Source organism: Anguilla anguilla, chromosome 16 (genome assembly GCF_013347855.1).
Source record: "Anguilla anguilla isolate fAngAng1 chromosome 16, fAngAng1.pri, whole genome shotgun sequence".
Taxonomy (NCBI): domain Eukaryota; kingdom Metazoa; phylum Chordata; class Actinopteri; order Anguilliformes; family Anguillidae; genus Anguilla; species Anguilla anguilla.
Genome location: NC_049216.1, coordinates 21,926,229 through 21,948,073, shown reverse-complemented (window position 1 = coordinate 21,948,073; position 21,845 = coordinate 21,926,229). Strand labels below are relative to the sequence as shown.

Here is a 21,845-nt window from a genome sequence, read left to right as displayed (position 1 = left end):
AATGTAAATCAACAATACCAACAATTTCTACTACACAGGACAGGGAGAAAATCTCTCTCTCTCTCTCTCTCGTGCTCTTTCATTCTTTCTCTCTCTCTCTCTCGTGCTCTTTAATTCTTTCTGTCTGTTTTCTCTGGCCTCAGCAGAAATCAGTGCAGCACTTTGAATCACACTATACCACTGTTAGCCATGTCAGACAATGCTGCCTTCATATCTGCAGTTTCCACCCTCTGTGAATTCTTGTCATATTTTTTACGCCATCGCAAACTGCAAAAAAAAAAACCCCATAAAATTAACAGACTGACTTTGCCCAAGGATAAGCAGTACTGATTAAACTTGACCCAAGTTAGCTGTTGTCTTTGAAATGGCAGAGTTATAAGCCCGGGTTGTTTTTGTGCTGATGTGAAGCCAGTTCTCTGGTTGATAGTTGTCTCTCACATTGACCTCCTGCCCTTGCACCTATGATCCCATTATTTATGGCTTGGCCACACACAGAAATTGGAGAACGCAAACCAGTTTTCCCACAATGCAGTGTCCTGTAATCACCCCCAAGTCCCAGAGCCAATTTTTCAGCCTTGGATTCCTTAAGAAGGGAATCTGATGGTGTTGGCTGATTGAAAAATTTATTGAAGGGTAGCTTCTGGTATCTCATCTATTTTTTTCCCTCCAGTTTCAGACCTGTGGTTCTTATGGGTGATGATTGGTTGTTTTCATTGTGATGTAAAACACCGCAGTGTTGCTCATTCTTGGCAGGATTTAGTCGTGCCCATTTGTGGCTAGTGATGAGGAAGGTGATGACGATGGTGTTATGTTCCTTCCTGCAGACGGGGAGAAGCAGACGGAGGGGACGGATGCCAGCCGTAGGAGGGACTCGCGCTCCTCGGCCGGCCACCGCAAGAACGAGGCCAGCGACAGCCGGGAGGAGGAGCCTGCGGTGAGTCATGCTCGCTGCAGTACCCATGTCAGACACAGGGGGTGCTATTACACAAAGCTCCCTGCTTGCAAGAGGGGTGAGGGTGAATTGGGTTATTCCCAGGCTCATCTCCCTTAGAAGACCTTCATGAGAAGGTTTCGGATTTCTCGTTTATAAATCAAAAGATTGATGGATTTGTTACTGGCCCAGAGAGGTTTTTTTTTTTTTTTTACAGACATAGTGTCTCCTCATTCACTGGTTATTGGACTTGCTGTCCTCCTTTCCCCGCCGCTGGTCACTTGATCTCAGTGCAGAAGCAGTATTTGCGGGTGTGGAAAAAATCACACTATATCCAATGTCATCACTACACCATAGTTTTCACCGCTACTTCAATCAAGTGAGTCGGCTTGGCTGCCTTTTTGATTTCTCATTACACTGCTGAAAGGCAAGATTACTGAACAGCTATTTGAGTGTATAGCTGTTTTTTTTTTGTTAAATTTTGTTGGTTGTCCAGTGGAGTATGCACAGCTAATCAAACTGGGGCCAATCTATGCCTAGGTCTTAATTATAATCAAACACAGTGCTCTTGTTTTTTATTTGTACTCGGATTAATACATAAGACCTTATTAATACATAAGATATTAATAAGATTGGGGGAATTGGTTAGCTGTAATGAAAAAGATTAAATGGAGAGCAGGACTATTTGGAATATGCTATACATTTTGCTGATATTTTCTCCTGATAACTGTATGCCTCTGCAACAACCATTTGTAACAGAAGGTTAACTGGTAACTGGGATTGATTTTTTTGGCACATTATGAGATCCCTGTGCCTTTCTTATATAATTTTCTGATATTTATCCTTTTGAAAGTTGTCGTTTGAGCCAATTTTCCTTCTCTGAAAATGGGACATTAGTTATTGGGTGGCCTGCTTGAAAATTAACAAATAATTTTGCCTAATTCCATGCAGTGTAGGATGGAAGACAAGGAATTTCCTTCAGTTATGTGGAAGTAAACCAATTTTATGTTTTAGCCATTAAATAACACGGTGCAACAGAAAAGGATATTTCTTAATGTACTTCCCATTGCAAGATGAGAAAGTAGAATTAAAATGGCCTCATTAAGGAGAACGTTCCTGTGCGGCTTTATCATCGGAATTGATTGTTTCCTCTTCAAATAAAACATAATAACTTTCTGTTTTCGCATTATGGATGGCTCAGACTAGAATGAAAAAGCAGGGGCTTTAAGGTAATGTTGAGCTGAGTGTTTTCTCAACCGGTCGTGCAAGTACCTGAAGTAACATTAGACATGATTGCAGCAGTGCATGCTGGGTCCTCCAGCAGAGCAGTTGGGTTGTTGAGGCTGCTGTGAAAGCACTCGCTGGAGAAACCCTGGTGGGGTTTAATGCTTAGCTGTCTCCTGCCACCCACAACTAATAACTATTGCTCAATTCACTGCCTCTTTTGTGTTCCAATTGGCTAAGATTCTTTGTTCAGAAATTGACAAAAGAACCCGCGACCTGTGTTTGATTACACTTGACCTGGCGATGGGATCCTGATTAATTTTCCACGGTGGGGGAAATAAAGAAATTATTAAAGGGAACGGTGGAAAGAGTCTGGAAGTTTGAGGGACGTTTTAGTGAAATAGGAGCTGGAGACCCAGACATGATGCAGAATGAGGTTTTACTCGCCGTGTGTCCAGTGGCCCTCTCTCTGCTGGGGTCCGCTGCAGGTGAGCATCAGGAGGCTAACGGTCTTGCTGGGACTTGCAGTGCATCATCCCCAAACACCTGCAATGGGCACGGCATGTCGACTTCTCTCTTTTTGTCTCCTTCTCTCTCTCTGTCTCTTGGCTTCTCTTTCTCTCTCTTTGTCACTTTCTTGCTCTCCTCTCTGCTCTCCTTCTCACCTCCCCTTTATTTCTTTTCTCTCTTTTGCTCAAGCCATCACCTCTGCTTTTTCTCTCTCTTTCTCCATCTCTCACCATCTCTTTCTTTCTTCCTGTTGCTCTCAGTTAAAGGATTCAAGGATTTGTGCTGACTTTATTAAAATGACAGGAGTAATTCACTGTTGCTAAAATCTCTTTCCCTCTCAGTCGCTCTCTCTCACTCCTACTCAGTTTAATTCAATTCAAACGGATGTATTGGCATGTGTTGTAGTAAACCTTGGCATAGAAAGCACATAAATTTGCAGGGAAACATAACAGTGGCTAACACATGAACTATGTAATCACAGACACAAATGGATTACAAGGGGTATGGTATGGACAATTTGTCACCCCTTTCTTCATCGTTTTTCATTTACTCTTTTAGCCGTTGTACTCGAGGTTAGTCATGTACAAGACTTTTCTGCCAGCTCCAATTCGCTGCTCTCTCTCCCTCCATCTTTCCATTGTTCTCTTTCTTCCCTCCCTCTCACCCTGTCCATCTATCTATGTATCTATACATCAATCTACCAATCTATCACTCTTTCTCTTTATCTTTCTCCTCCCTTCTCTCTCCACTTTGTCCCTTGTTCATCCAGCCCTCAGCAATGGGGCTGGAGCTTTGCCTCATTAAGCAAATGGAGGACAGATTGCTCTTTCTGTCTTTCTCTGATACATGGCTCGGTTGAGTGCCCTCCCATCTTCCTCCCCTAGGGCAGATATGGTACCTAAGGTATTGGGAGGGGGGGCAGGCACCATGCTGGTAGGTACAGGCAGGACCTTGTGGATATACCTTTGCCCCCCACCCCAGAAATGCCTCCATGTGATGGCACATCGGCTAAGCAGTAGAGGCTAAGCATTCTGGCAGTAGAGAGGCCGATACCATTCAGGAACATTCCACCTGGAAGGTCTTCCTGTATGGCAGTGGTTCCCAACCCTGTTCCTGGAGATCTACCATCATGTAGGTTTTCAGTCCAACCCAAACAAAGAAGCGAGCTTGTTGAGCTGCTAATTAGTAGAATCAGGTGTATCAAATTAGGGTCGAGATGAAAACTTACAGGACTGTAGATCTCCAGAAACAGGGTTAGGAGCTACTGCTGTATTGCAAAGTCAAGGGGAGAGCTAGAGCTCACCACTCTCGTGATGGCCTTCTCTCATGTATTAAGTCATGCAACCCAGTTGCGGTGTGCAGACCAGGGGATGGGACTGTCACATGCCACTTTGCCAGGGTTACCAACGCTGTGCCTTGTAAGACTGCTTCGCAACACAATTTATTTCCAACCCCCCCCCCCCCGCCCCCGACTCCCCACCCTCCCCTGTTTCGCCTGATTACCGCCATTTCCTGACTAAATCAGATCATCTTCTTGAATCTGCACTGAGGCTACGGTCACGTGGGACAGCCCTATCCCCCCTTTTTTAAACATCATTTAACATTTCAGAAATTATTTTCATATCAGGTCACCAAGAGGGAAGTGGTACTAGTGGAGCCTACAGTATTCCTGCCACACGGGGACTCATGCGTGTAATACGCTGAGAGCAGAATGTCATTATTTCAAATGTAATGGAAGGGCTCTCTCATACTAAGAGACACACTCCACGAACAGCAATACAGGAAACCAATAACAAATAACCACTTCCCTCCAGAAAGGATGCACAGACAGTAATTAAGGGTTTTAAATTCGGTGGGTAAAATGTTTTTTTACTGAGCTGTCTTTCTTTTTTTTTTTTTCCTAAAAGAGCGCAAGAGTTAGATGCCCCGGTTTTTAAAAGATGACATCCAGTTTGTGAAACCGTGGTCCAGCAGCCTGTGGCACACCCTGGACTGCTGCCCCTGTGTTATGAAATCGTTCTGTTTTTAGTGGCCGTGATGGGACGACAGTTCGGGTAGAACACGTAGGTAATGATCTCTTTAGACCCGCCTACTCAGATGATTGATGGCATATGGAGTGTGTTTTGGCAGCCAGCTGTGGTACCGTTGCTGTCCACTTAGACTCACTTGTGTGCGCTGAATAATCCATATGTGCTGTACATCGGCCAGAAGCTTTCCCTGCCAACACTTAACAACTGCACTGCACAAATTACATGCCTATCTGGGTGTGCAAAAAGATAAGAAAAGTCACTATGCATTACCCTAGGGTACGGTCAAAACCAGTGTGCCAGCTGAATGAAAAAATACACTTTTAAAAAAGCACTGCATTCATCTGCAAAGTTTCAGTATTTTTTAATGCTACTTGAATCCTCAATTCTGTTCAACCTTTATTTAAAAAGGCAGTCCTACTCAGATCAATAACCTCTTTTAGAAGGGAGAGCTCACCAGGAGGACAGCTCAATATACACAGAATATGTCTGCAATAATAGCCATTCGCAGCAGGGATTCAATCAAGAATCGAGAGTGGAGATAACTTACTGTAAGACTTTGCTTTGTGTTATCTCTTGTTTGATTGAATAGCACTCTTCCCTTAAGATGACTGGTTTCTTTGAATCATACTTGTCCGTTAAGATCACTTTTCTTTGCAAGTTTAAATGAATTGGACGTTTCCTGAAGATGGACATTGCAGGTATGATAGAATCTGGGGGTGAGCTGCAGTGTCCTCCTGTTGCTCCGGGCACTGGCCGCCATTAATTCTGCCCTTGCTTTCTGTTCTCCATCTTCGTTCAGATTGCCCAAAGCCAGCTGGGAGTTTCCTGGGACTACACACTGAAGTGTTGGGCGGATGGAGTATGGTATGGGGTGGGACCATTATGTAGAAAGTAAAAAAAACATAAATAAGGTCACTTTGAAGTCTGCATGATGATTTAGGGCAGAGTGGTTTTTTTCGGCAGGCTGGGGGGAGGCTTTAATCATGGTTGGCGGGATTACGGCTCCTCGTAAACAGAAGCGTTTTCGGCCATACCGTTAACCTTAGATTTCTTTTGGGGCCGTAAATATCCAGCGTTCTGGCCTTGCAGGTGTTTTATGGCTGAGGCAGGGCCCGTCTTGACATGCGGAACTGCCGCCCCCGCAGTGATGCGTCTCAGAAGAACACACCTAACAAATAAGTTTTCCACTTCTGGGACCTGGAGGCGGGAGAGGGGTGGGCATTTCAGTGATACCCACCCCGTTTATGAGTCCTGGGTGACCTCAGCTCAACTCATCTGTTAAATCGCAGTTTTCACGAGGTGTCTGTGGTAGCCAGCAGGTCTTGTGCGATTTATTACATAGTTTCCTCGTGAGGTGTTGATTCGACTCATTATAAAAACCTCTGACCCCCTGCAGTGTTCAGTTTAAACAGCCAAATCATCTTAAGGGAAAAGTGCTATGAATTTTTAAAAAAGCGAGAAACCTGCCAGGATTAATCCATCATCATATTTCAATCAAACGACTTTATAGTTTAAGATAACTTGGTGGGGTTTTTTTTTCTGAAATTCAAGCGAACCTTTAAATGTGAGAATTTGAGCTCTGCTGGGGGCCAGAGACAGAGGCAGAAATTTTAATACAGCAGGGCCCAGATTTTTGGGCTGGTGGTCCCAGGGTGACTATCATGAGCAGCCAAGGAAGAAGCTGTTTGCAATGACTGTGCTGTAAGTGTGGTCTTTCAACATTCCATCCTATATTTTAGAGGCATTCTTGGTCCTGGGTTTGACAGTTTACCACAGGTGTACAAAGTCATAAGTTGTCAGTTACATAGCAGTAATTAATTGAAGAATTACCCCTGTATGCGTATAATGTATTTTCTTTAAGGCAGGCTGATTTGTCATCTGGCCAGTTTCCTTCATTTGGTAAAGTTGTATTCATCTCTCATTTGAGATACACCACAGAGATTTTTTGTTGGATCTTCGACCAGATTTCAGTGCTCTTGTGGTACAAAGACTCTGCTTCTCCTGCCATTTTATCTGTTCATTAAATGTCCTTGTCCCCAGCTCTGTGACACATTGGTATTCCATCCATTGCCAGTGCCGCATGCCACATGCTTGTCTGCTGACTGTATGTGATTAGGATGCCCTCACTAGGACGGCCTTGTGCATTAATATGAAAAATCTTGTGTCCCTTTTTTTTTTTTTACCACCCCACCCTTCCCACCCCATCTCCCTCCAAAATCTTTTTTTTTTAAATTGAACTTAAATATGTTCCCTGCCAGCTCACTGGAGAGGTGACAGTAACTGTCTTCAGACCAAAATGTTGTGCGCCGAGCGGTTGAATATTTTATCCCAGGAATTGACTCCCCAGCTGGGTGCTGTGTGTTTATTTATTTTTTTAGGGTTTGTGATTTTCCTGAAGTGCGGGTGGCAGGTTTCCGGTGCAGTTGGAGATCCAGGCTCTCGACTCATTTAGAATTCTGCTGTATAATTGCCTGATGTGAATACTTCCGCATCCAAACCCACGGAGCAGCCAGACTGTACCCCCACCCTGGCAGTAACACACTGCAGTGAGGTGTTCCTAGTAAATCGCCTTTTAGGACGAGTCGCCAAGGTGATTAAAAATGAAGATGCTCCAAAACAACTGACTGAATGTTTAGTATATACATCCAGCTACCAAACGCGAGGATGAATCTCTTTATGCAGTCTTCAAAAAAAACAGAACAATTTTTTTCTGGAAAATACCAGCTGTGGTGAAATGCAAAAAATGCAGCATTCTGGATCTGTACATTCTTTTCAAGGCAAACAGTCTGCCTTTTCATTCGTGTTTTAAACTCTCTTAGCCTGCATGTTGAGGTCAAGCTATTAAGCCGAACGCTCTATGGATAAATAAACTTTTTACCACCAAATAACTGGAATGTACAGTATGTTCATTCGGTTGGCCAGGTACACCAACGTTGATATTTAGCACAGGAATTTATTGTGAAATCAAAGAGAGATCCTACTTCGGGAAAATAAAGCTCTTATATCCTCTTTATGGATTTGTAAGTGCCCCTTTATAAATGAATGAATTCCCCTTTATGAAATTGTATGTTTATAAATAATTGAGTTATTTTTTGTCTGGACTCTCGCTATTTAAGAGAGGTGGGACAGACATACCTTTGTGTACAGGAAATGCTCAAGCAGCTTTTTAAACAGGTTCAGTTGTTTCAGTGGCCTAATTAAGGCCATAGTGCAGTGTAAGTGTCCACCTGAACATGGCTCAAGGGAGCTAGTCATTGTTTGGAGAGCTATGGTGAACCTGTGAGATTCCAGTGTTTTTATTATTATTTTTTTTACTTCGGCTTGCCATCCTTTGCATCTGTGCTGGAATTTCACAGTAGAGTGTTTTCCTAGAGTATCTGGACTGCAGAGCATTAGAAAAGCTCAAACCGTGCCAAGGCTGTAGCCCATATCTGACCTAACTCACTTATTGTGATAATGGCGGCCATGCTAATCGCTGAACTGCCGATCAGAGGTGGCGCTTATGGAGAACTCACCCCAAGGGGACTGGCAAGCTCAGAGCTTGTCGGTAATTAGGCGGTTAAATCCAGAGCCCTCATACACCACTGATTCTCACGGGCAGGAAGAACACATTCGTTTTTTTAAGCGCCGCAGTCATGCTCCCTGAAGAAAAAGATGAGGTCATCCCGCCACTCTGTTATCCTGCCACCCCTCTGCATCAACTTTCAAGGCTTGCCAATTTGCTGCAAGATTGAAGAGCCTGAACCCCCCCCACACACACACCCCCCTCACACACTCCCCCGTCTGGCTGTATGCTTCCTCGCTGAAGGCTGTTTTGTAAGCGTGCGGTGCAATCAGTCCCCGCGGCGTGCTCATTTCTCCCTGTGAAGGCATTATCGTCCCCTTTTGCCACTCTCTGGGATGCGATATAAATCGCCATCCCCTGGCTCTAATAGGGGAATCTAATTGCCATCTCCTCGGGACAGGGTTAGCTACCTCGAGCCATTTGAAAGATGTTTCTTTTTTTCTTCCCCTTCTCTTTGGCCTCAGTAAGCTGACATTTGTGATTTGGAAATGTGTGGAAATAAGAGATCCGGCTTGTTATCGGAATGACAAAGAAAAATGGAGGTCGGTGTTTGATACCTGGACTTGCAAAATGAAAATGTGTAAAGCCCCCTGGGCACAGTTTGTCCATTGTTGCCCTCCTCTGCTCCCCCTTTCTCCAGCTCAGAGAAATGACCTAAGAAAGGTGGCAACACATTTTTGCACATCTGTGCATCGTCATATTCTTCACCATCTCCATCTCCCAAACGATGGAGAAAGTTCCGTTCACAGGGCCATAGCTGATAGTTGGAAGATGCTAGCGCATTGCTTGATCACTTTAGAGACCGTCATTATTTTTGCAGGTGTTCCTTCGCTATGGTTGTCCTCAATGTAAAGCATTGGGAACATAATGAGCGTACAGAGATTATTATTACAAATGGATGAAAACCTGCAGAAAGTGCAAGACTGAAGTCAGAATTCAGCAGTTTCACTGGGGGAGGGGGGGGGTGAGAGAGAGAGAGAGAGAGAGAGAGAGAGTAATGAGAGAGAGAGCGAGAATAATGAGATGACACAAGAAAGTTATATAAGAGAAGGGATCGTGGCAAATCTGGCTTGCTTTTCTTTGATAAGAAACCTTTCCCCCCATATCTCTGCCTTATTCCCATGTTTTTTAAAAAAAGAAGAAAACTGCTGTGTGAAGAAGGGGTGAGAAATTAGAGGATGGGCAGAGGGGGAAAATAAGAAGAAAAACAAAAAACTAAAAAGCATTTTTTTTTCTTCATCTCTGGCATCAGGTATTTACTTTCAAGAGAACAGAGTTAACAAGAGATTTGCCAGCCCAGCAACAGGGATAGCTTGAAATCATGAATAATTAATGTGAGGATCTCAGTTCAGTGATTTGTCTCCAGAGGGCGTGTAGGTTGGAGTTGCATTTTGGCAGATCCGGAGGGACAGCTACATTGTTCCCATCTTCTAAATAACTTTTTTTTTTTCCCCGGAAGGCAGGGCAGGACAAGAATTCTGAATTATGCATATTTATGAATTATGCCTCCTCTTACAGTACTGAATGCATGGTTTTGAATGCCTGTTTTGTCTGGTTTTCCACTGCTTAGGGCCATAATACATTTTGTACCATTTTTAAAGGGACACGTTGTGTAAGGGGAACTTATACATTCATATATTATTTACTGGCTTTGATATTATTTCATATTGTAATTAATGACTAGAGAATGTGTATTAGTGGCATACTTCAATCATGTCATTCAATTAAGTATAAAGAACAGGATTAAAATATGGTGGGAGATATAGATCTAATAAAGAAGAACTGTCCTTGAAAGGAAATTAGTACAGTTTATTGAAATGTATATTAAAAGTCCAATTGTTTCTATGAGGGCGAGACTTCTGTACAACCCAATTGCAAAACATTTTGCTTCAACTCTTTCAAAAATTTGTTTTATTACTACCTCACGAAAATGTTTGGTTGCATAAACTGCTGTTGTAAATTTGTATTGAAAAAGCATTAAAAAACACATTTATGTCTAAAAAAGTTGGGTGGGTAAACATCAAAAACCTTTACTGGGTTCTAAAAGCAGGTACTCTTTGTGGAGTTTATAGATTTAATACCGTTCAGTGGTGTTTTTTTGCACCCACCTCCAGTGTTTCAGCCATTCTGTGCTGCCCAAAGCCTTCTGGAGCTGTCTGTGATACTTTGTTGTGGTGTAAAACTTGGAACCGTAAGCCAGTTTTGGCTGGCTGTCGGTTTGTAGTTTATAATGCACTGTCTTCTATTGAAAAATGACCCCGGTACACACTTCACATTGATTTTTTTTTTACCAGCCTCCTGGATCCCTGATTGATTTTCCCGCAAAACATTGATTCGTGCTCCGATCCCCCTCCCTCCACCCCCCGCCCCCCCCGGCATCCCGTCGCGCTCTGCGAACGCTCTCCCCTGTGCTTATTAATGGTGGAGGCCTGGTGCACAGGAATGCCTGGGTTCTAAGACATTTGTCTGTGATTCTGTCCTTCACTGTTATGGGGAATGCCCTTGTCCTCTGTAAGTTTCTTTTTTTTTTTTTTTTACATTGTTACTGTACATAATCACACCAGCTCAGCAGTCAGTCCTTGGGGTGTAGTGGTTTCACTTTTTGAAATGACTGACAGTGAGGCTCAATTGCTTTCTGAGTTAGGTAGAGACACTGAAAGGGAAAGAAAAACTATCAAAGGTAATGCAAGTGGCAAACAGAGGCCTGTCTGTTGGCTTTTCCTGTTTGATGGAATTGTGGGAAGGGTATTTAGCTATGATGCAATGATGGTGACAGCTCGGCAATTGCATGGTGGAGAGACAGAAATGAAGTGGAGGCTTATTGTGGAGCCTCAGTTATATTGATTGACTATATTATGGGAGGAGGGAGACTCAGCAATGACTGTTACTGTTTAATGGCAGAGTAACGAGTAAAAGAGGACTGAAGGAGGGATGGAGACTGTGAAAGAGGACCATGGTTGATGGGAGAATGGAGGGAGAAGAACATTTAATGGAGGGATGGAGAGAGAGAGGACTGCGTTTGATGGGAGAATGGAGAGAGACGACCATTTTATTGGAGGCATGGAGAGAGAATGAGAGGTTCTTGTTTGAGGGATGCATGTGCAGGCGAGATGAGTATCCCAGTCGACAGTTAGGGATAGATGTGGACAGCAGAAAGGAAGCATGTGAGTGAATCAAACATAGCGAGCGGTAATGCACCATACTGCACTGTAATGGATAAAATGAGTCAGTCTAAGGTTTATGTCTTTTAATTTTCATTTTATCCAAAGCAGATTTAGCCAATACGACTGTTTAGATATATATTAATAAAGAACCTCTTGAGGGGATACCAGAGAGAGCTAATAATGGCCTGTGTTTTTTTCTCTTTGCATTTGACTCTATTGGAATTGATTATTTGTTTTTGGGAGCTAAACTTAGCAAGATTTATTTTTTCATTAGACAGGCTGCAAGGTTGATTTCTTTTTTTCCCTCTCTGAAGCTGTAGCCGGTTGTGAATGATCTGCTAATCGATGGCGTTGGCCCAGGAGGGGGAGTGAGCAACTTCAGCCCTGTTCTTCACACCTCGACAGCAATCACAGTTTTGTCAAAACAACCAGTCATTATACAGCTTTTCTTCCCCTTTCTGTGCTAGGAAGATCAGTGTTCATTCACCAGGGCTGGCTGTGTGATGCAGCAGTTTGTATGTTGTGTCCATGCTTCTGGTAAATTTATTGTTTTAAAAAAAAATTAATTTTCATACCTTGTAACATAATTACGTCTACTAACAACATGCCCCCACCGCCCCGCCCCTCAACTGCCCCAAATCCCCCTTCTAACACACCACCCTAACAACTGCCCCCCTCCACATCAAACCAAGACCCACCCCACCCCCACATTCCTGTTTCTTACTCTTGCTGCTGCTGGTTTCCCCCCCCCACTCTGAGTGGAGTTCTGTTCCAAGGACAAGACAACATTCCTCTGCAGTGTTGAGAAGTCGGCCCCTATTTGCATAACTGTCTGACCCCTCGAGCCCCTGGGTGATATCTGGGGCATAACGTTATGTGTGACTTTGCTCTGGGAGGGAGAGAAAACCAAGAAGAGAAGAGAAAGAGACAGTGAGGAATACAGAGGGGAGAGAGCGAAAAACAGAAAGAGGGAGACGCAGATGCAACGAGACAAAGAGAGAGTGGAGGAGGAGTAGGCTGCTTTCTTTGTCTGACCAGAGGCAGATCCGACTCCCAATTGATTTTCCACAGGCCAGAAAGCACACAGTTCTCTTGCCTTGATAAACGCCGGCGTTTCATCCCAGTGGAACCTTGGCAGGCTTGATTCATATTCTGAGTCTCGTTTCACTGCGTCGGGACCCTTACCTCTCGTCAAGGAAGTTGTGATTGTAGTCCATTTAAAGGGTTCTGAAATTTGGCTGGAGCTGTGTGCTTTATTCATTTTGACCCTTGCCTAGTATTCTGGATTTAGGTCCAGTTGGGCACAGTTGGTCAGTCATGCAAGCACATAGTAAAGTGTTTTGTGTTTTTTTTTTTTAAATTCTAACAGAGGTCATATGAGTCCAAGAGGAATTAAATGTGCTCTATGAGAGTAAAATATACTCTGCCAGATTGGTCTGAACACTGGTTTCACTGTGTGGGCGGAGGTCCAGTAAGCCAGATCGAGCTGAATGTGGCCTTATATAAAGGCTCAAGTTTAGCTGATATGCCAGCCATGGCCAACAGCTTGTTGTCAGCGAGAAGCACCTCAAAATGCAAATCCTGTCATAGCACAACAGCTGTGGCAATACACAGACAAATGTATTAATTCAACTTCGTCCAAGTCCATGTTAACCAGATGGGCCCAAATTTACTCCGTCAAGCAAAAACTTACATGATTATATTTGTATTTAACATTTTGCCTTGTTGAAAGCAACTAAGAGCCACTGTTTCAGAGTCTGGCATGCAGTAAACTTGCATACCAGGCAGCTAAGGGGTCAGCACCAGGGTACATTCAGAGGATCATCAGACCCTACACACCAGCCAGACCTCTCCGTTCTGCCACCTCTGGACGCTTGGCACCTCCCCCTGTTCGCGTCTGCACTTCCCGCTCCCGTCTGCTGTCTGTCCTGGCCCCTCGCTGGTGGAATGACCTCCCCGTGATGGTCAGAACAGCAGAGAATCTCACCACTTTCAAACGCAGACTGAAGACTCATCTCTTCAGGCTGCACCTCTCCCCACCCCTCCCTAGCCTATAGTTCAGCTCACTGTACCTAGCTAGGATAATTTGATTATGTTAGTGTATCTGGCAGGATTGGTTTTGTATGATTAGGTGTGATTCCAGTGCTAGTTTGTACTTGGTAGGATTCTTGCTTGCTGAACAAGCTTACTCGACAGGGTTGGAGTCTTGATCGATGTGGTCACTTCTGGCACTACGATCCTTACTTCACTCTAGTGTTTCTTTTGCGCCTCTACATCATGAAACCTATGCACTTGTTGTACGTCGCTCTGGATAAGAGCGTCTGCTAAATGCCTATAATGTAATGTAATGTAAACACTTTACTTTCACGTTTGTAACTGTTCTGGTTTTGCAGACTTGCTGTACACATCCTCCAGGTACAGGGGCTGAATTTTTTAAAATTTTAAACAGTCCTATTCTGTGTCTGCTGTCGAATGTGAATGTTAGACCCAAATGAACAAAAACGACTTTAGGAATTTTTTCAGCAGAGATGTTCAAGTTATTGTATCTTTAAAAACATTTGTACTTATGTAGATATCTGCGTACGTACCGAGATCTACATGGGGGGGGGGGGGGGGGGGATGATATGTTGAAAATAAGAGATGTGGAAGACATTTGGAGAGATCTGATGGGACTCCATCTCCATGGCTTCTGCAGGTAAATGTCAGAGTGAAAGGCGGATTTTGCCAGTGAACATCTGGAAGCGCTGTGTGATATTTAGATTGGCTTTTTCCTCCTTGATGGGTGCCGCGGGGGGAGGAACAGGAATGGTGGATCTGCACTGTCTAATCACAACTCCTCCAGCACCTCGTTCTTCTCTGTATTGATACAGCACCTCTATCAGGAAACTCTGAAAGAAGCCAAGAGCTCCCATGAACCTTCAGGGTTCAGGGGTTACCATGCCGTCAACTTTCTGAATTATACAGCAACACACTAGAATGAGGAGTGAGGAATTTGTTTTGGCTATACCTATTCTCAATTCAATATAAATTTATTAAAGTACTGTGTTATTTTTGTTGCTTTTTTAAAGAGGTGCTGTGTTAATGATGCTTTACAGAATAGGAAATTAAAAAAATTGGAAAAACTGAGCCTGAACCCAGAAAAAATCAGTGAAGTTAAAAAACACTCCCCAGTGGGAAGACAAAGAACACATCCTTTGCTGGTCAGGCCAGTGTCAGTAGTTATAGATGGGCTCAATGCTAGTAGGAAAGTAATAGGGAATCAATGCAAATGGCCACACTAGTTCAGCAGATTATAGCCCGAGGTGTTAAACTAGCTGGTAAAATATACAGGAATGAAGCAAGGAACTGTATGTTATACTATCTAGGCCTCCAGGTTACATCATGGCATGGGCTTGAGCCAGGAAAGGGTCAGGGTTGGAGCGATCTGCAAACTCAAGGTTAGGGTGAGGGGCAGAAGCCCCGGGGAAGACAGAGCAGAAATGGGGCTGGGTTAGGAACTGGATAATTACGATGTTAAGTTTCTGCACATGTAGGGACCTGAGTGTAATATGCAAAAGCCCCTGGGTGCTATTGCAGCATGTCTAAGCACATTTAAGTGTGAATAAAAGCGTGCCATAAAGCACTGAGTGGCGCTGAATAAAACATAGCGTACCTTCGTTTACACAGCCACAAGCACACCTCCGGATGTAAATTTGGCATCTTTGACACGGCAATTCCCCAGGATCCAAGCGACGTGAGAGAGCATGTGAGAGGGAAAGAGAGCGTGAGACAGAGATCGCAGAAGAGAGAGCGTGCAAGAGCGTGAGAGAACACAAGGGAGAACAGAAGAGTGCCAGAGATAGAGAGAGAATGCAAGCGATAGAAAGAGAGAGAGAGCTTGAGAAAAACAGGGTCTAGGGTCTCACATCGACATAAAGAAGCAGCATGAGATGGGCAGAGACAGATATTTAATTACCCCTCTTTCTTTTCTGAAGGTCTCGATTGGGCTGGTGATGGAGGGTGACATTCGGTGATGTACTGTATATGGATGGCTGTGTTTCTGGGTGAATGTTTCGCCAGAACCATACCTCATTGTGATGAGGGGACAGGGACCCCCAAGGGGCGCACCAGAGGGTGGAGGGGTAGGATATACTAGCGGGCAATGGCTCCTTCTAATATATTCAACGTTACATTTTTTCAATCACTGGCACTGAGAAGTTTCTGGCACAAAATGGCTGCCATGCTTCACTCAGGTGTGTTGGCTGCCATGCATCACCCAGCATGGTTGAAACAGTGCCATGGCAGGGAGGTCAAACTCCTGACCAGATTCATAAATGGCTTCAGAGCCAGACTGCTCTCTATCTCCCCATGTCTGTTTTCATCATTTACTCGCCCTGTGGATTGCACTGAAGTGGAGGACATCTATATTGCGTGTTCATACATAGTTCTCTATGGTGGTCTGTCTCCTGAGGCTGGTACTTTATCATGTGCTGTTATGTTGCTGAATTGAACCACAGAATTTCAGTTGTCTACCTGAGTGAATACATTCCGTGGTTCAGACAGGCCATGGGAGTCTAGCCTGGCTCCAGCTGAATCAGCTAATGGCTCAGCTGATTAGTGATGTCCAGCTATCACAGTCCATGCACATAACAGGGCGGTCTATTCAATCAGCCTTTCCCTTCTCATGCGGCTACTAGACTGCCAGTCTAAACCTGCGTCCTGCATTCATACTTGCTGCGGACTGCCAGTCTAAACCTGCGTCCTTCTGCATTCATGCTTGCTGCATTATAAAAAAGACTGCTTGCATAATGCTTTCAGTACAGAGCCATACCACCAAACCATTTAAGATTGTTCATAAAAATTCTAACTTCGACGACAGTGGTCCTGGCTGAAATGACAGGTTTCACACTGTTTTAACAATGTGTTCGCAGCCTGTCTACATCTCATAAGCACAACGTTGTTTTCACAACATTCCTCAACCTAAAATTATTATTTGACTTCCTGGGTTGCCTATAAACATGCTGGGAAGGAACTACTTTGGCTTCTGGATAGGGTTTGGGTGTTATGGGGTCTGAAAAGACCCATTTGATCATTTTTATGTGCCACCTCTCCTGCAATGAGAGGGCATCTAGCGGTACATGGAAGACCTCTGTCTGGCTTTTATGCAGCCAAACGACCGTTAACAAGGCAAATCCAGTTCTCCATGAATGATGAGGTCTGCCTCAGAAAAGCTTCTCTTTCTCACATAACCTAGTGGGGAGGAAGAAAAAAACAAAATGGTGGCAAAGTAAATGTGATTAAAAAATATATTTTTTAGTGCTCACAGACTGTACGCATTCACGGCCAGGGAAGAAGAGTTTCACTTTCAGGGTGATCAGAAGAATGCCATAACGACTGCTAGAGCAAAGAGGGAGATAGCGAGGGATAAAGAGGGCAGGAGTGAGAGAGAGCTCTGCAGGGGGGGGGGGAGTGTGTAGGAGAGAGTCTGCCGTTGACAGGGTTGCAGAAGTGATGTGATCGGTCTCACCCAGTCTGTTCATCATTTTCCAGAAACTGCTCTCTGGTAGATGATTAAATGTCCCACTGGCAAGCAAAACCCCTTTAAAATATAATTTATCCTGTGCAGTCTCTGTGCTCTCTGGATGAACTTTGACGTGAGTATGTAGCCAGTGGTGACCAGGAGATGTTATGGGAAGGACTGTTTGATGTATAATATTGCTTTTTTAATTTATATTTTATTTTATTCCTGATCTTCCTTAAACTTGTTGATCTCCTGCTGCTGCCCCTCCTGCCCACATCAGGCAAAGATGGTAGACATGTGACTCTTGACACATGACACCTATTCTCGCTTCTATTTACATTGCAGATGCCAATTATACCAATTGCTGCCCATGTCATGAGAGGTAATGAGGTTAGTATGCTCTGGCCAGGAGTGGTCACAATGGAGCTAGCCGGCTTACCCCCTATCTTTACCGGGGCGAGGCTGGGCCAGTTGTTATATTTTAGTTATATCTCCTCTGTCTAGATTTTTTTTTTTCAATAATTTTTGAGATGAAGGAAAATTTCCATTTTATGCCATATTTAATGGACAACGATGTATTCTGATAGTAATAATTCTTATTGAGAGTGATGGGCAAAGGGGGAGAAACAGAAACATGATGAGGGAGAAAGCATCAGTAAATATGTTCATCTCATAGCTGACATTATTGTTACTGTTGATTTACATCATTTACATCTTTCGGCAAAACAGTATCTTTGTGTGACCGTTCCAATAAAACAAATTTGAATTTGCATTTGAATTTCAATTTGAGAGGGAGAAATAGAGAAGCTGCTTTAGATGGTGAACAGGAACAGGAAATGGGTTTCCCAGCCACTGAGTCCTTCTTTGGGTTTTTTGAGATAAAAGGAGAAAGCCTATCAATGTTGTACAATGTTGTACCCTGGCCAAAAGTTCACCTTGGCCTCTTTAAGGTTCTTTGGCACGTACTTTTTTCCCATTGTGTTTTAAACACAAAGACTAAGCTTCAGTCTGTGGTGTTCTGAGACCTCCCTGAATGTCTGGGTGGGCGAGGTAAAGTGAGATTACTTTGTCATATGGGCTTGATCAATTCAACCTCCTGCCATTACTTTTTATAAGATTGGTTTTAGAACATCTTTTATCTGCCTTATTCATATACATATTTTAGTACTTACAGTGTAGTTTTACAACTGTTTTAATTTAAACTGAGTTCAAGAGGTTTCTGGGAAACAGTGTGGTACTGTTATTAGGGAACTTGAGGTTGAGGAATTGCTTGTTCGATTTTCAGGTTTAGTGATTGCATTACTATATAATTAAAAACAGGGTTACTTCCTGCTTGCTTTTATTTCTTTGAAGTTTTATTTCTTTAAAGTACATTTTGTAGCCTACATTGTAAGGTTTGAGTCTTTGATGAAGCGCCTGTTGTCACTGACAATGCTACCGTAGCTACAGGAAATGGAGTGAGCAGCATCAGGACTGTTGACTGTTTCTGTTGACTGGGGCCATTATACATTTGATTACAGCAAAATGCTTGTAGTTACCATACAAAACTGCCAAAAAATCACAGAAAGCTCTAAAAATTAGGAGCTGCCTGAATAAGATATAAATCATCGAATCAGTGACACCTGTGACAAACTCCCAGCAGTGGAAATAATTACTCGTCTGTGAGAAATAGAAGATGACTACAACCTCCTATACAACGTTCTCATTTCACTCTGGCAGTAGTTAAGCGTCTTGCAACATTACATTGTTGCACTTGCACTTGATTTGATTTGATCAATTAACAATTGCCACCGCAGCTGGAATATCACAGCTGCCATTTTGTCATGCGCTGTCCATAGTGCTGGATACACTCTAATGCCACACCAGAAGCTGCATACATTTCCACACATCCTATGAAAATATTCAATGCACTAAACAGGAGTTTTTAAACTGCGTCTTTTAAGCTCTGCTTCATTGCAAAACAGGAATAATGTTATTAATAGGCAGTCTCATTCGCTGATTGTGTAATTACCTGTTGCCTTAGTGAATAAGACATCCATTTCACGCACACTGCGAACACACCAACGTACCCGCGTCCGGCCCCAATTTGCGCTGCAAGTTTTATGCCTGTAAATCTGGCCCTTGGTGTAAATCTTTTTTGAATGTAGTTCTGCTCTTACAGAAATGACATTCTATTATTTACTGTAAACATTTGGATTATTGAAAGAATAAATACAAATACATTTCTCAGAGATGTATTTAAAAGAAATGTATAGTGTATATATTTCCCTTTTTGTAAGCGTGAATTTCTTTGATGTAGGCTCTTCTGTTTTTAAGCCAAAGGGTTTAAATAAGAGCGCTGTGTGAACATCAGCCAGACGGGGGGAAAGAGAGGTCAGAGGAGGGAGGATGAAATTCACTTCAGGTAAGAAACGTGTCATTCTGGGCCATATCCTTCAACAGAGAAAATCTCACAATGCTGGACAAGGTTTATTTTTTTTGAGGAGAGATAGAACATGAAAAGAGAAAACTGAAAAGAAAAGAAAAGAGAATACAGGTGTCCTGGAGTGAGCTAACACTGAGAACTCAGCTTTTGGGTGGCCCTAAACAACACTGAACCAATGGGAACAGATTGTGGACCGGGGGGAAAAGCAATCATGGACAGAGAACCAGTACAAGAACAATGGCATCATGTGAATACCACACAATTAAAATATATCTTTAAAACATTTTTTTTTTACTTAAATTGTGTGACCCATTGATAGTTGTGGCCCTAAACAGCCACATAGAGCAGCTATGCCAGCAGGCCAGGGCTGTGTCAGAGAAAGTTCACCATAGGCCTACTGGTGTGTGGTGCGAAGGAGGTGGTTCTGGTCCTGGCTTAACCCAGCCCATTATATTGATTGTTGAGCACTGGCCACTCCATGTCTGTTTTAAAATGCTACGCTTGAGATTGCAAAGGTCAAATGTGTTCAAGTGTTCAATAGAGTGACCAGCAACCTTGAGAACACTGCTTGTTTTGAGACAGCACTTTTAGACCATGGCCAAATCGCTATTTTTGAAATGTGTTAACCCGTTAGACACCAGTACTATCCATATAAGATTATTGGCAGTTTTTAAAAAGAAACCTCTCTTTTCACCAATAATCTGAACACATTATTATTTTATGCTTGTACATGTTTGTTACATGCTCCACTGAAAATTCTCAGGGACCTGCAGTTTTTAAAAAAAATCAGCATTTAAAAAGAGTTTGTTTTGTAAAGGAGACAGCCTGTCAATCTGTCTTGCATTACCCTGTCTGCATAAGCCGCGTTTCCACCAAAATTACCCGGAACTTTCAGTCCCAGGAACTACTTTACCAGGAACTAAAAGGTTCCTTCAGCCAATGGTTGTCTGCGTTTCCACCGGGGTCTAAAGTACCGCGAAGATTAGGCAAATTTAGCCCACTGACGTTGTCGTCGGTCCATCTGTCATATGATTTCTTCTGTAACCCCATACTACCACCGAAGTAGCCTACATTATTTTCTAATAACCGGGACAGCCCGGAGGGGTTTATTCCACTTATATACAACGGGTTACCAACAATGACTATATATAGCCGCGTTTCCACCAAAATTACCCGGAACTTTCAGTCCCAGGAACTACTTTACCAGGAACTAAAAGGTTCCTTCAGCCAATGGTTGTCTGCGTTTCCACCGGGGTCTAAAGTACCGCGAAGATTAGGCAAATTAGCCCACTGACGTTGTCGTCGGTCCATCAGTCATATGATTTCTTCTGTAACCCCATACTACCACCGAAGTAGCCTACATTATTTTCTAATAACCGGGACAGCCCGGAGGGGTTTATTCCACTTATATACAACGGGTTACCAACAATGACTATATATGGTTACTTTTGTATTTATTGATTTTCATATATCCTCTCAAACACATTCATTAACAGCAGAAAACATGCACACGTTGTAAACAATTTGCTGTTTTATTACTTTCTCGCCGTCAATTCCATATAGTCTAATCGCAAAATGACAAGAATAGAACGAAAACTCGGACTTGCGTGAAAATGTAAATTAGTAGTGGTACAGCCACCGTTTGCTTTCCTTCGAAGTTACTGCTAGCCGAGCAGCGAAGTGTGCCCTCCAGATGCGAACCATGCACCATAAATGAGTCCATAGTCTTCCTGGTCTTTTCGTGGAATTGAAAAATGGCAGTAAAATTGAGTAAAATTACGGCAGTCTGAAAAAGCTAAAGGGAAGATTACTAGAATTAACCTGTTATTTTACCCGGATAAAAAGTGCGGAAGGTGATTTCCAGTTTGCTTGTACTGTATCACCAATGTTAATTATGCAGAACTACCGCATACCTCACATAACTGTATCAAACGTTTTGAGTCAATTACAACGGGCTAACAAAGAAAATCCGGAAGAAAATATTCAGCAACCGAATTAATCCGTTTGAATGTTTTGGTAGCCTACGTAATATGCTGTCCCAGCACGAATGCTTAGCATTTTATAAAACGAATACTAAAGCAAGAAAAGAACAGAAGAGCACACGTTATAATTCCAAGACGTTGACAGGCTATAACCAAAAGTAGGCTACTGCGCCGCATAACATACAAGTTTGATTTGAAGTTATTATGAAAATAAATTGGTTTGCCGCTGCATATTTTCAAACATGGCGGGTAATGGCGGAAAATAAATACAACACAAATGCTACGAGTACTCGACCAATCAGAAATGTTCAGCGCTGAAAGCTCCACCCAAAAGGTTCCTGTACTTTCGGAAAGTACTACCCCCCGAGCAGGAACGTTTTGGGGGGTAAAACAAAGCCCCCAGAACTAAATTTAGACCCTAGTTCCTGCGGTGGAAACGCACTGAGTTCCTCAAAAGGTTCCTAGTTCCGGGGTATAGTTCCTGCGGTGGAAACGCGGCTATAGACACACAAAA

The 21,845-nt window shown here is 43.1% G+C and overlaps 1 protein-coding gene across 2 annotated transcripts in view; it reads left to right on the top strand.

Annotated features, from left to right (window-relative positions):
• b4galnt4a (beta-1,4-N-acetyl-galactosaminyl transferase 4a) overlaps positions 1 to 21,845 on the top strand; it is a 137,807-nt gene that overhangs the window by 43,575 nt on the left and 72,387 nt on the right. For both annotated transcript variants that reach the window (XR_004762854.1, XM_035396501.1), the window contains exon 3: positions 825 to 934. Coding sequence is in view for 1 of the 2 variants with exons in the window: in XM_035396501.1 (XP_035252392.1) it covers positions 825 to 934 (110 nt within the window). In the remaining variant the exon portion in view is untranslated. The remainder of the gene's footprint in view (positions 1 to 824; positions 935 to 21,845) is intronic.